Consider the following 14,810-nt stretch of genomic DNA (forward strand, 5'->3'; position numbering starts at 1 on the left):
TTATGTATGTATGTATCTTTCAATATCTATCTATCTATCTATCTATCTATCTATCATCTATCTATCTATCTATCTATCTATCTATCTATCTATCATCTATCATGCATCTCCTTATGAGATTTATGTAACTGGCTAACAGGCTGTTGCCAGCTTGTACAACAATGATTGTTCCATAATGGAAAGACTGTGGATTGGGTAGTTGTCACTTAATGAGGTTATTAAGCTTCCTCTGTCCCATGTAGTGCTACAATCCTGGAAGCTGCTTGCAGAGCTGCTGGTAAAATCAAGAAGAAGTTGGATTTATTTTTTTCTTTTCTTTATTCGATTTTTTACTTTTTTTCCATTTTTTATTAGATATTTTATTTACACTTTAGATGCCATCCCCTTTCCCCCCTTAGAAACCCCCTATCCCATGCCCTCTTTTCCTTTTTGCATTTATACATTTTTAAAAAAATGTTAATCATAGGCTTTATAAGTTTGGTATTGTTCAATCAGAGGTGTAACCCACTACCCAACCTAGATATGTCAACTATCTTTGACTGGTGGAGATACATGAACATCAGCCTCCCTGTCTCCCCCCTCTTTCTCTCTTTCATCACCTAGCTTCTCCTCTCCTTCATTTTCTCCTCTCCTTACTCCATCTCTTCCTCTCGGTACTACTTCCCCCTTAGTTATCCTCTCCTTCATTTTCTCCTCTCCTTACTCCATCTCTTCCTCTCGGTACTACTTCCCCCTTAGTTACCCCTACATATCACTCTTCCTGTTAAAATAACACTTTTCTCTCAAAATACAATTAAAGCATGATTATTTCTATTTGTACCAGTGAGGTACAAGATAGTCCTAATACCCAGTCCATCATTTTGTTGACTAACCAGAACCTCTGTCGTCTCTCTTAACTAAAACACTTAGTTTTGAACCTGGCTTTTTTTCTTGGCTTAGAATAAATGTCAGCTGAAAACCTTCAATTCAGATCTTTTATCTCAAATCAAATAGCCAGGATTGGCTATGAGACTATAGGTCCTCAACCCCCGTCAGAAATCTAGAATGACTGAGTAAACTGAAATCATGGGAAGCACGAAGCATAGCTTCTAAAACATAGCCAATTTATAGAGACCTCTGAACACCTGGACACTCCCTATACTACAGAACGTTGGAGCATCAAATCTTCAGCCTTCTGGCCCAGAATCATCTGACAGACCTTAGTGATGCAGAATTATTAAGGGCTGATTACTCTGTCTAGGCAGATATAATCAGTTGACTATTCTGCAAGTGTGTCCTTTTCTGGACAGTAATTTGTCTGTAGATGGAAAGAGGCAATTCTTGCCTTGTGACTGTCTCTGCACAACTGGAGTAACTCCAAGGATGCTCAATTTCTTCTTAGAATCCAAGACAGGAAGCTGTCAGGAGCAGACAGGTCTCTAATCAAAATGAACATTAATATAGAAATATTTGTAACGTCAATTCTGTGGACTTCTGACGTTTTGAAAACCAACTATCCCTGTAAGGTAACCTGGACTGTTGTCTGTTAACTCCTCTCAGCTATTTCTAAATAAAACATAGAGAACACCCTAACAATAAACCCAAAGCCATGAATTTTCTATAGTCCCTTAACTCATAGGGTAACCATCTCAAATCTGTTAAAAAAGTTAAAGAAGGACTGGGTCTAAGCCTTGTATTCCTAAATGTGTTATACAGGCACAGTGCCCATGAGAGTATCAATATTCATCTCACTTTTATATCAATAAGAAGCTCATACCAATGAAAACCTTAAATTTGAAATCAAAGTAAATTTTGTACCATTGAAGAAATTATAACTTCATCTTGATACTAATTATACAGATTTCTATCAATAGGTTGTGGTTTGCAATAAATCCTAGCTAATCCTCCCTGTTCCAACAAAACCTCTACTTTTCCCTAGAAAGACAGTTCAATATCAACCACCTTAGTCCCCAAGCCCAGGGAATAGGGTGCTGACTCTTCTTTAACTTCTTCAAGTTGATTACGGGCATTGAGATATTAGAAGAGGGGTGAGGGGAAGAGTAAACTGATAAGCCTCAGACATTGTGTCTTCACTGCATCCAGATGGAATTCCAGGACATCGGAGGATTGAGCAGGTCTGCTCAGTTTGCTTGATGAGTAGATACACCTAGGCTATGTATTCTGCAATATTCAATTCTCAGAACAAATTTTAGTATCAAGAAAAAAATTATTTTCCTAGAGGGCTGACATTTTTTTTTAAAGACGTTGGTTCTAACAACTGTTCTTTTTTCCCCCCTTTTTAAATTGGTTATATTTATGTTTCAAATTCTATCCCCTTATCCCATTCCCCCCACTGCCCAGGAGCCCTTTATCCCATCCCCCCTCCTTGTGTTTCTATGAGGGTGTTATTTTCCAGTTTCTATGATGCTGTTTCCATTAACATAAACTGTCTCCTAAATTTCTAAATCCTTCCATTTGTGTTATTAAATCTCCTACTTTTCTTTTTTCTTTCTTTTTTATCTTCTTAATCTTTTTTCTCCTTTTTTTACTTTTTTCATCTCTTTTTTTTAATTGGGTATTATATTTACCTTTCAGATTTTAACCTCTTACCCCACTTCCTTCTACCATGCAAAAACCCCCATCCCATCCCCCCTCCTCATGCTTCTATGAGGCAGTGCCTGCACCTACCCTCCCCACTACCCCCTCCCGACCCTCAGATTTTCCCCCACACTCTGTGTTCATTTTTTATGGGACCAAGAAATTCCTCTCCCACCTATGCCCAACAAGGCCATCCTCCCCTACATATACTCCTGGAGTCCTGGGTCCCTCCCTATGTGCTCCCAGGCTGGTGGTTTAGATGCTGGGGGCCTCTGGTTGGTTGGTATCCTCCTGGGGTCACAAACCCTTTCTGCTCTTTCAGTCGTTTCTCTAAGTTATCCATTGGGAAACCCTTGATCATATCAATGATTAACTGTGAGCATCGTCCTCTGAATGTGTTAGTCTTTGGCAGACCTCTAAGGGAACAGCTATATCATGTTCTTGACAGCATGCACTTCCAGCCATCCACATCAGTGTCTAGCTTAGGTGACTGTACATGGGATGGATACCCAGGTGGAATGGTCACCTGATGGCTCCTCTTTCAGTTTCTGTCCCATGTTTTGTTTCCATATTTGCTCCCTTGAATATTTTTGTTACTCATCCTAAGTAGAACTGAGGCATCCCCTCTTGGTCTTCTTTTTCATGTGTTTCATGTGGTCTGTGGGTTGACTATCCGCTATTCCAAGCTTTTGGGCTAACATCCGCTTAACAGTGAGTAAATACCATGTGTGTTCTTTTGTGATTGGGTTAACTCACTCAGGATGATAATTTCTAGATCCATCCATTTGCGTAAAAATTTCTCGAATTCATTATTTTTAATAGCTGAGTAATAATCCATTGTGTAGATTACCACATTTTTTTTTATCCATTCCTCTTTTGAGGGACATCTTGGTTCTTTCCAGCTTCTGGCTATTATAAATAAGGCTGCTATGAACATAGTGGAGCATATGTCCTTGTTATATGTTGGAGCATCTTCTGGGTATATGCCCAGGAGTGGTATAGCTGGATCCTCAGGTAATGCTATGTCCAGTTTTCTGAGGAACCGCCAGACTGATTTCCAGAGTGGTTACACCAGCTTACAATCCCACCAACAATGGAGGAGTGTTCCTCTTTCTTCACATCCTCACCAGCATCTACTATCACCTGAGTTTTTGATCTTAGCCATTCTGACTGGTGTGAGGTGGTATCTCAGAGTAGTTTTGATTTGCATTTCCCTGATAACTAAGGATGTTGAGCATTTTTAAGGTGCTTCTCAGCCATTCAAGTTTGCTCTGTTAGGAATTCTTTGTTTAGCTCTGTACCCCATTTTAATAGGGTTATATGGTTGGAACTAGAAAATATCATCCTGAGTGAGGTAACTCAATCACAAAAGAACACATATGATATTTACTCAATGATAAGTGAATATTAGCCCAAAAGCTTGAAATAGCCAAGATTCAACTAACAGACCACATGAAGCTCATGAAGAAGGAAGACCAAGTGTGGATGCCTAGGTCCTACTTAGAAGGAGTAACAAAATACTCAAGGGAACAGATATGGAGACAAAGTGTGGGACAGAATCTGAAGGAGGGGCCATCTGGAGACCATTCCACCTGGGTCTCCATCTCATGTGCAGTCACCAAAGGTAGATGCTGATATGGATGTCAGGAAGTGCATGCTGACAAGAGCCTGATATAGCATGCTCACAGCTAACCATTGATGTGATCAAGGGTTCCCAATAGAGAAGTTAGATGGAAGACTGAAGGAGCTGAAAGGGTTTGTGGCCCCATGAGGAGAGTGACAATACCAACCAACCAGAGCTCCCCAGGGTCTAAACCACCAGCCTGGGACCACATAATGAGGGATCCATGACTCCAGCTGTATATGTAGGGGAGGATGGCATTGTAGGGCATAGGTGGGAGAGGAGATCTTTGGTCACATGAAGGCTGAACACTGAGTGGGGGGAAATTCGAGGGTTAAGAGGTAGGAGTATGGGGTAGGTGGGGACACGCCATCATAGAAACAGGAGGAGGGGGTGGATAAGGGGTTCTTGGGTGTTGGAGGGAATGGGATTAGGGTATAAAACCTGAAATGTAAATATTATATTCAATAAAAAAAACAAACAGCCTGTTCTTCTTAACCTTGTCCAACATTTTTTCTTCTTTCAGTCCCTAATAGTGATGAACTAGTATCAGCAGGAAAAGCTTGAGAGAATGGCACCCACTTACATAACATGCATAGGAATCTTAAATGTCTGAGAAGCAAGTCAATTAAAGAATCATTCAAAGTCCTTAATCATCAGGGAAATGAAAAACAAAACAACTCTGAGATACCATCTCAAACCTGTCAGAATGGCTAACATAAAAAAACTTAAGTGATAGCACATGCTGGTGAGGATGTAAATCCAATATTATTTCATTGCTGGTGGGAATGCAAACATATAAAACCACTTTGGAAATAATTTGATGATTTCTCAAAACACTGGGAATAGTTCGAATTCAAGACCCAGCTATACTACTCCTGGGCATATACCCAAAACATGTATCAATATCTCACAAAGACACTTGTTCAAATATGTTCATAGGAGCTTTATTCCTAAGAGCCAGAAACTGGAAACAACCTAGGTGTCTCTCAACTGAAGAATGAATAAGAAAAATGCAGTACATCTACACAATAGAATACAATTCAGATATGAAAAACCAAGACATCATGGATTTGCAGGCAAGTGGATGGGACTTCGGAATATCATTTTGAATGAGGTAACTCCATCTTAAAAAGACATGCATAGGATGTACTCACTTATAATTGGATATTAGCCATAAAATAAAGGCACCACAGATGTTACATTCCATGGGCCCAAAGAAGCTAAACAAGAAGAAAGGTCCAAGCAAGGAAGCTTGAATCTCACTTAAAAAAATTAAAATAGTCATAAGAGGCAGATTGAGGCAGGGAACTGAGAGGGAAGGAGGATGGAAAGTAAGGGAGGGATTCAGGATCAGATGTGAAGAAGGACCGAAGAGATGGCTAGATGGCCATGAAAATGAAGAAGATCTGTAACTGATGGAGGAGAGGTGGTGGTGTGGATCTCCAGGATGAGAAGACCTGGAATGAGGGAGGCACCCAAGAATCACTTAGCAGTTACTCACTACACTGGAGATGTAGAACCTGAAGGGACCAGCACCTATAGCCAGACAGAAACCTTAGTGGAGCAATAGATGCATCAACCCACCTTCAAAACTTTCAGTCCAAATGTTATCTTGTCTACAACTAATGAAAGCATGTGGGAAAGAAAACCTCACGGGGGAAGGTCTGGCGGCGGGTCCCATGGCGATCCAGCAGCGGGGTCCTTGTGGGTTTTCCACACCACCAGCGGAGGGTCCCTCATTCACTCAGCCACCAGCAAGGTGCATCAGCAAGGTTCAGGGTTCCAAAGGCTGGGAATCTGGTGGTGGCAGGCCCAAGCAACACGTGGAGTCCGGTTTTCCAAAGCTTTTATTGCTCATGGTGTGGTGAATGTGTGTAGATGGTGCCCACTCCCCCCAAAAGTCAGGGGGCCAGGCTTTTTATAGGGAGGGGGGAAAGGAGTGGAATTACTTAATTAGCTATGCCTCCTGGCCTTTAGATAACTCATTAATATTTTAATCTCTGGGGGTGGAGACCTGCTAATCACGCCCTCTACCTGTGTGTTACATGACTGAAGAGCACAGGTTAAATGGAGTTACCTTTTCCAAGGTCCAACAAAAGCACATGTGGAGGGTGGAGGAAAGTCCAAGGGAATGTCCAACCAATAACCAGCCCAACTTGTGACCCAGTCAGTCGGCAAGCACCAGTCCTAACACTACTAATGATATTCTGTTATGCTTACAGACAGAAGCAGGTTGTCTTCTGAGAGGTTCCACCCAGCAGCTGATTCAGACAGATGAAGACACCTACGGCCAAACAGTGGATGAAGCTTGAGAATTTTATGGAAGAACAGAAGGAAGAATTGCAGGGAATGGAGGGGATAGGAATGCCACAGGAACACCAACAGAGTCAATGAACCTGGATCCTTGGGGCTCTCAGAGACTGAATCACCAACCAAAGAATATAAAAAGGCTGGAACTAGGCCTCACTGCTCACATGTAGCAGATGTGCAGGTTGGTCTTCATGTTTGTCCTGAACAACTGGAGTGACAGCTATTCTACAAGCTGCTGCCTGTATGTTAAATGTGGTCTTGTAGCTGGGCTCCCTTCTCTGTACTCAGTGGAAGAGGATGCACCTACCCTGACAGAGACTTGAAATGCCAAGGTAGGGAGAACCCCAGGGGGTCAACCCACTCAGAAATGAAGGAGAGATAGGGATATAAGAACAGTTGTGGGAGGGGATGACCAGGAGGAAGGACAGTGAATGGGATGTAAAGTAATAAGTTAAAAAAAAACATAAAAATAAAAGAAATGAAGGAAATAAGAAAGGATGGAAAGATGGAAGACAGGAAGGAAGGAAGAAAGGAAGGAAGGAAGGAAGGAGGAAAAAAGGAAGGAAGGAAGGAGGAAAAAAGGAAGGAAGGAAGGAAGGAAGGAAAAAAGAAGGGAGAAAGTTGTGAAAATGAAGGGCTCTGGTAGGTCCAAAGATGGCATACATGGCAGACATGGTATCAGTAAGTTTTGTCCTTGACATTTCTCCCCTTGCTAAACCATTATATTATATTTCTAAAGCCAGTTCACAAGATCCATTCCCTCTTTTGGCCACTGACTCATTCCTGAGACAAAACACCAAGAACCACCTATCAAAATTTATTATTTGAGTAATGTACAGTCAGGATTTAAGAACTCACACTAGACAAACTACCTATTTCCCCTTAAAAAGGCTAACCTGCAGAAACACCTTCTTGCTGCTGCTGCTATTTTTTTCTGCATTTGAAGCTTCACCTCCTACTTGTATCTCCAGAGGAATAAATCTCATTTGTGCCAGGAGCTTGGAGTCTTAGTGTGTCCTGTACTAACTCCAAGGAACCATCATCTTGAACACAAGGTCCCCAAATTTGATGAAAAAAATCACACAAATCTCTCTCTCTTTTACTATCTCCTCTCTCTCTCTCTCCTTCTCTCTCTCTCTCTTTGCTCTCTCTCAATCTGTCTCTCTCACCTCATGTATGTACATTACACACATGCATGCTTTTGATGTTCAGAATCCATCTCTAAGCTTACCTTCTCTTGCATTCTCTGTATCTTCATTTTCCTTGACTCTGCTCTTGCTCACCATCCCCTTTACTGAAGTGTCTTTCTTTTAATTTCTGGGTGTTTGGTTTCTGGACACAGGGTCTCATGTAAGCAAGACTGGCCGAGGATCACTCTGAATTTCTCATCTCCCTGGCTCCAAGTGCTGGAATTGCCCATGTTGTGTACCACCTCACCCAGGATATAAAGAGCCAGGACACAGGCATGAAAACCAAGTCTTCTACTGTCTGGCTATACCCACATCACCCACTTTATCATTTTATAGGTATGTTTATGGCTCTGCATTTCTACATTCAAGCCTCTCCATCTTGCTCACCATCACTCGTGCACTGCCTCAAGTCTTAGCCTCCTTATCTCTCAATGATATCTAGGCCTTTCTTCTACCTCTAAGAAAATCCCACTGTTACCCACAAATCAGCTTCTTCTTAACTCTGCCCTGAATGATTCTCTCTTCCAATGCACTGACCTGGTTGGAGATTGAACTTATGAGTGTAATGTTCTGATGTATCAGCTTTAGCAGTCACAGGAACTGGTGGTCTGTGTACTCAAAGTGCTCTCCAAAGACAATGGAGCAGATGATGTTGGCTGTGATGCACTGAAAGATGAAGGTGGGATTCAGGGGAGATTCTGGAGGATAGGAAGGCAGGGTAAGAGACATGGGGACAAGGGCCTGAGGAACATTAGGCATCAGCCACATCTCTGTGAGGCTGCCCCTTTCACTACTCAAAGAATAGGAACACCTGCTACCCCATTGACACATATGATGAGCTAGCACCTACACTCAGTAACACTTGTATCATTTTATTTAATTTTCCTCAGTGATGTAAAGAAGATGTGATGCTATTCATATACACAGGCAGGGAGCCTAAGTTCACTAATGGAATTAAAATAATCACAACTGGGATATGGATCCTAGGACTCGGAGGTAGAGTTCAAGCAGTTAGACTCCATACTGCACATTCTCCCTGGTCACCATTCTGACTCTGTGCTGATAATTAACTCCCAGTGTCAGGAAAAGACAGAGAAAGGTTCAGTAATTGCCTTCGTGGATTCACAAGCCCTGCACACTCCACTCCCATCTGCCAGTCTTCCTCCATCACTTCTCAGACTTCCAGTCTCTGGTGTTCCAGAAGCCATCAGGACCTGCTGCCTGCTCCCTGATTCCTGCTGCTTGCTACCTAGTCCATGTTGCCCGATGTCTGCTGCCTTTGTACACCAGAGAGAGTAATGAACACTGGTGGTTGGAGGGCTGTCATTGGTCAAACAAAATTGGACACTTTTCCTGAGATTCACCTTGATATGTCTTTAGTTTTTCCACCAAATATTGGGCCTTCTCCACACTCTGCTTTCCCATCCCAAAGTCAATCTTGGTGGACAGAGAGAATTGCTGAAGGGTCTTCCAGCATTCTCCATTGGCCAAGGTTATACATAAAAAGGATGGAGAAGCATAGGTGGGTAGGTTACATTGGCAGTTCAGAGAATCCCCAGGCATTCCCCAGAGCCTCACATTTCAAGCTCAATTTTCTGGATCACATCTTTCACTCTGCCCTGTCCAGTATCTCACCATAGTCCTGCATAATTGGATGAACCACAACAATTGTCCCTTAGCCAGAAAAAGCATCAGCATGGTCCACCAGAGCCTCCCTTATTGTCTGTGTCCCACACAACACAACCACAGGCCTTGATCCCAAGTGCACTGTAAACACATCTCCATGTTTTTATTGAATCTGCCAAGCATAAGGGTAACAGGGTTGTGATTAGCCAGCACAAAAGTTACTGTTAAACTGTTAAAACACTTAGTAACAGATTGGTAATTAACCACCTCCTCTTCTGGCCACATTTCTCCTGCTGAGGACCTAAGAGTTGAAGGGTTACTGTATCACTGAATCTGTATTGATTGATAAGATTCCTAATCAGTTCAACACTACTGTAGAGTAGAGGAGAAAGGGCAAAACATGCTTATAATCCTGACACTGGGTAAGTAGAGGGCAAAGAATCAGTAATTATCTTTGGCAACATATCTAGTTAGAGGTCAACCTGGCTACCTAAGGCCCTATCTCAAAATATATAGATAGATATAGATATGGATGTGGATACACACACACATATACATATATATTATACCTATGTCTATGGCCTTCCATCTGGCCAGATGTCCCTGGCATCTCATCTAGAATCATCCTTCCTGTGATCCAGCTTCAAACTGATCAATGCCTCTGACAACATATAGGCAAAACAAACCTAACCCTTTAACTGGGTTACTTGGGAGGGGAAATGGATGACCCCTGGGGGTAGTCCTGACTGTCAATCATTTCTACAGTATAGACCACAGAGAAACTACCTTTAAGTACAAATATCTCTGAAAATCTACAGGGAATAGGTCCTTGGAATATCAAAACCTTCCAGTGCTGAAATCCTTGAATAAAATGGTGCATATATACAAATATCCCACCCTCATCCTCTTGAGACCTATAGCTCAGTTTAGATTTCCATGCAGCTAATAGAAATCAGATGCTATAGAAATGGTCAGTATCCTGTGTTGTTTAGGAAATAAGTCTATTTAAAAAACTATACATATATTGGATTTAGTTGTATTTATGGTTTTAGGTGGGTCATTCCTTCGATTCTTATGCAACAATGTACTAACAATCTACAGCTCAGATCAATGATATGAATAAAACTTGCTGACTATATGTTGACCCAGAAGCAGGTTTGTTTACATCTGTTGCATCTCAGTGATGTTCATACACAGGTACAGTTACTGCACTTGTTGGAATGGTGAGAACACAGTAACTACAAGGGAGTAAGACAGGAACTCATCTTGATGATAATTGATCTACACCTGGATGATAAGCTTGTGTTCATTCTGAAGATTCACTGTAGATGGATTATTTGAACTACAATGTCAGACTCACTACAGGGAAAAGGCGCAACAAGTCATGCTATCATGACAGAGTATCATCAGCTCTTACTTTGAATCTATTGGCAGTTAGCCTACTTGGGGACAGTTCAACTTTCTTCAGTGGTGCAGAGAAACCTGAGACTCCCAGGACCCAATGGGATTGACTTTAGCTGTAATGCACAAAGAAGGGGATAGAACCTCCAGAGACCACCTACAGTAGATAGGCAGGGTTCCTAGTTGAAGGATGGAGCCACACACTCATCTCAAATTTTTTTAATCCAGAAATGTTTCTTTCCAAAAGAAGAACAGAAAAAACTTGGAACAGAGACTGAAGGAAGTGCCAACTAAGGAATGAGCCCTCCTGAAGATACATCATGTCTGCAGACAACAAACTCAACACATTGCCCTAGTCAAGAGGTGCCTGGGAACAGGAACCAACTGTGGTAGTTCATGGTGAGATCTAGGCAAAAACTGACCAATGCAGAGGCCAATGCGTGGAGATAACCATCAGACTGAACTCAGGGAACACGGTCAGGGAGCTGGCAGAAGGACTGAAAGACCAAAGGGGGATTGCAACCCCATTGGAAGAACAACATAGGCTGTCCTGACCACTCAGTTCTCCCAGAGACTAGAATTCTAACAAAGGAATGAACCTAAAGGGATTCTTTTCTCCAGATACATATGTAGCAGAGTATAGCCTTGCCCAACAGCAATGAGAGGGAAGGCCCTGGGTCCCAGGGAGGTTTGATGCCCCAGAGTAGTGTGAGGCTGGAACCATAAAGCAGTAGAGTGTGTGTGGGTAAGGATGCACTCTCATACAGGAAAAATGAGGGGGAAGGACAGACGTGGTATGGGGAGGTGGCATAAGGGTAACCAGGAAGTGGGATATCATGGGATGGAGGTTGGTGGAGGGTGTCACCAGAAAATGGGATATCATTTGAGATATAAAAATGGAAGGATTAATATTTTTTTAAAAAAGGAAAACAATTATAGCCATATGTATCATATATACTGACATTCCAGCACATGACATATTTAATCTGGTAAATCATTAGCCTGGATATAGGGTGACATTGTCCCAAATCTTTTTAAAAACATGATTACAGAATTTATATAAGTAAAAAATATAATCGAAACCAAGGGATAGCAGGAAGTTAGGATTGTTGCCAGCTGGGTCTGACCAGGATATAACCTGCAAAGGTAAGTTGTGTGGTGCTCTGAACTCCACTATCTAACTCTGAGCTCACTCTTCAGTCCAGAGGAGCTGTGAGAGACCCCAAGAGAGTCTCACTTCCCTCTGGAAGGAAAGGTTGTCCACTCTCTCCTTCTATTTCTTCAAAATAGGACTTAAAGTTGTAGTTTGGGTAATAAGACAACTAAAGAAGATCAAGGGGACATGAATTGAAAAAGATGTCAAAGTATCATACCCCAAAAACTCTAAAAGAGAAAAAATACAGTTGGGAAACACCTTCAGCAAATGGAGAGATACAAAAGTAACTCAGTAACACAAAGAAAACAGTAGTCATGCTTTATACAAGAGATAAGCAGGTTGAGAAAGAAGTTAAGGAGACCATACCCTTCACTGTACCCACAAATAATACAAAAATACCTTGGTGTAACTCTGACCAAGCAGAAGAAAGGCCTGTATGAAAAGAAATTCATGTCTTTGAAGAAAGAAATTAAGAGAGATATCAGAAGATAATCTGTAGGATTAACATAGGGAAATGACTATCTTACTAAAAGCAATCTACTGATTTAATGCAATTTCCATCAAAATTCCAACGCAATTCTATTCAGATCTTGAAAGAACAATTCTCAACTTCATATGGAAAAACAAAAAGCCCAGGATAGTTAAAACAGTAGGTATATCTATCCCTAAATTCAAGCTATACTGCAGAGTATTAGTACTATTAACTGCTTGGTATTGGTATGGAAACAGATAAGTTGATCAAGGAAAGGGAGTCTAAGACCCAGAAAGACACCCACATACATACAGACATTTGATGTTTGACAAAGAAGACAGAATCATACAATAGAAAAGGAAGAATGTCTTCAACAAATGGTGCTTGTCTAGATGTTTGCCTATAGAAGAATGAAAATAGAGCCATAGTTGTCAACCTGCAGAAGATTCAACTCCAAATGATCAGAATCCTCAAAACCAGATACACTAAATTTAATAAAACAGAAAGTGGTGACTAGTCCTGAACTCATCAATGCCAGAGAACACTTCCTGTAAAAACTTCAATGGCTCAAGCACTAAAGTCAAAATTAATACTTGAGATCACACAAAACTGAACACATATTGTAAGTCAAAGGGAACCATCATTAGGACAAAATTACACTCTATAGATTGGGAAAAGATCTTAACCAACCCCATATCTGACAGAGGACTAATATCCAAAATAAAAAAAGAACTCCAGAAATTAGACACCAACAAACAAACTTGCTTAATTAAAACAAGGGGTACAGAGCTAAACCAAAAATTCTCAACAGAGGAATCTCAAATGGGCGAGAAGTACTTAAAGAAGTGTTCAACATCCTTAGTCATTTGAGAAATGCAAATCAAAATAAACCAGATATTCCACCTAACACATATCAGAATGGCTAAGATGAAAAAGCCAAGACAGGGCAAGTGCTGGCAAGATTGTGGAGCAAGGGGAACACTCTTCCACTTCTGGTGAGAGCACAATTTTCAGCAACCACTCTGGAAATCAATTTGACACTTTCTCTGAAAATTGGGAATACTTCTACTTCAAGACACAGCTATACTACTTATGGACATATATGTGTAAGATGCTTCAGCACCCCACAAAGACACTTGCTCAATGATGTTCATGGCAGCCTTATTCACAATATCCAGAAACAGGAAACAATGTCCCTGAAGTAAAGAATGGATAAAAAAAAAACATGGTTTATTCCCATAAAGTAATGCACTACACCATTTAAAACAAAGACATCATAAATTTCACAGGCAAATGGATGGAACTAGAGAATATCAGTGCAGTAACCCAGACAAAAATGACATGCATTTTATGTATGCACTTATAAGTGTATATTGTCCATAATGTACATAATAACCATGCTCTAATCAACAGACTGAAGAAGCCAAAAATCAAGGAGGGCTGAATGAAGATGCTTGAATTTTTCTCAAAAGGGAAAACAAAACAAATATCAGAAGTTGATGTAAGGAGATATATGAGTGGTTGAGGAGACTGGAAGGAGTAGAGTGGGGAATCAGATATAGGTAGAGTTAAAGAGAGAGAAGGGGAAATGGCAGTAGGGAAAGCAATCTCTGGAACTTGCCAGAGACATGGCATAACAGTGTCTCCAGAGGATGTATGGGGAATATTGTAGCTGAGATTCCTAGCAGTGGGTGATATGAATCCAGAACTCACCACTTCCTTTAGCCAGGCAGGACTCCCAGTGGAGGGATAAGGACAGCAACCTGCCCACAAAATCTTTGACCCAAAATGTGTCCTGCCTATAAGATGTTCAGGGACAAGAATAGAAAAGAGATATAAGAAATGGCCAACCAATGACTACCCCAAGTTGATACTTATCCCATTGGCAAAAACCAATCCCTGGCACTATTAATAATATTCCCTTATGTTTGCAGACAAAAACGTAGCATAACCTACCTCTGAGAGGCTCTACACAAAGGCCCTGGGATACAGATGCAGAAACCCACAGCCAAACATTAGATGGAGTGCCAGAGTCTTAAGTGTTCAGAGAAGGGTTGACGAACCCAAAAAGGATGGGTAGTCCAAATGAAGGCAAACACATTCAACTAAACTGAAACCTTGGGAGCTCACAGTGACTGAATCAACAACCAAAGAGCAAGCATTGGCTAGACTTAGGGCCCCTGATACATACATACCAAATGAGCAGTTTGGTCCCCAACAACAAGAGCTGAGAATGATAATTGATTATTAATGAACAAGTGGTAATTAAACATGTAGTTCAACTTGTAAAGACTGATAAAGATGGTGCCAGGATCAAATGCTTGCATGGTGCATAGTGTTTGTTACTGATTAGTCTTTCCTTCCTTCCTTCCTTCCTTCCTTCCTTCCTTCCTTCCTTCCTCCCTCCCTCCCTCCCTCCCTCCCTCCCTCCCTTCCTTCCTTCCTTCCTTCCTT

The 14,810-nt window shown here is 41.3% G+C and overlaps 1 protein-coding gene and 1 long non-coding RNA gene across 2 annotated transcripts in view; one reads left to right on the plus strand and one right to left on the minus strand.

Annotated features, from left to right (window-relative positions):
• Positions 1-6,030: 6,030 nt before the first annotated feature.
• Positions 6,031-14,810, minus strand: part of LOC117717022 (cytochrome P450 2B9-like) — a 51,941-nt gene continuing 43,161 nt past the window's right edge. Inside the window, exon 3 of the mRNA XM_076930208.1 lies at positions 6,031-6,485. Within this exon, the coding sequence (XP_076786323.1) occupies positions 6,418-6,485 (68 nt within the window). The 3' untranslated portion in view covers positions 6,031-6,417. The remainder of the gene's footprint in view (positions 6,486-14,810) is intronic.
• Positions 6,492-14,745, plus strand: LOC143441497 (uncharacterized). Its single transcript, XR_013108980.1, has 3 exons — positions 6,492-6,692; positions 7,854-8,037; positions 10,957-14,745. It is a non-coding gene; the product is annotated as an uncharacterized LOC143441497 (long non-coding RNA).

The sequence above is a fragment of the Arvicanthis niloticus genome, chromosome 1, assembly GCF_011762505.2.
Source record: "Arvicanthis niloticus isolate mArvNil1 chromosome 1, mArvNil1.pat.X, whole genome shotgun sequence".
Lineage (NCBI taxonomy): Eukaryota > Metazoa > Chordata > Mammalia > Rodentia > Muridae > Arvicanthis > Arvicanthis niloticus.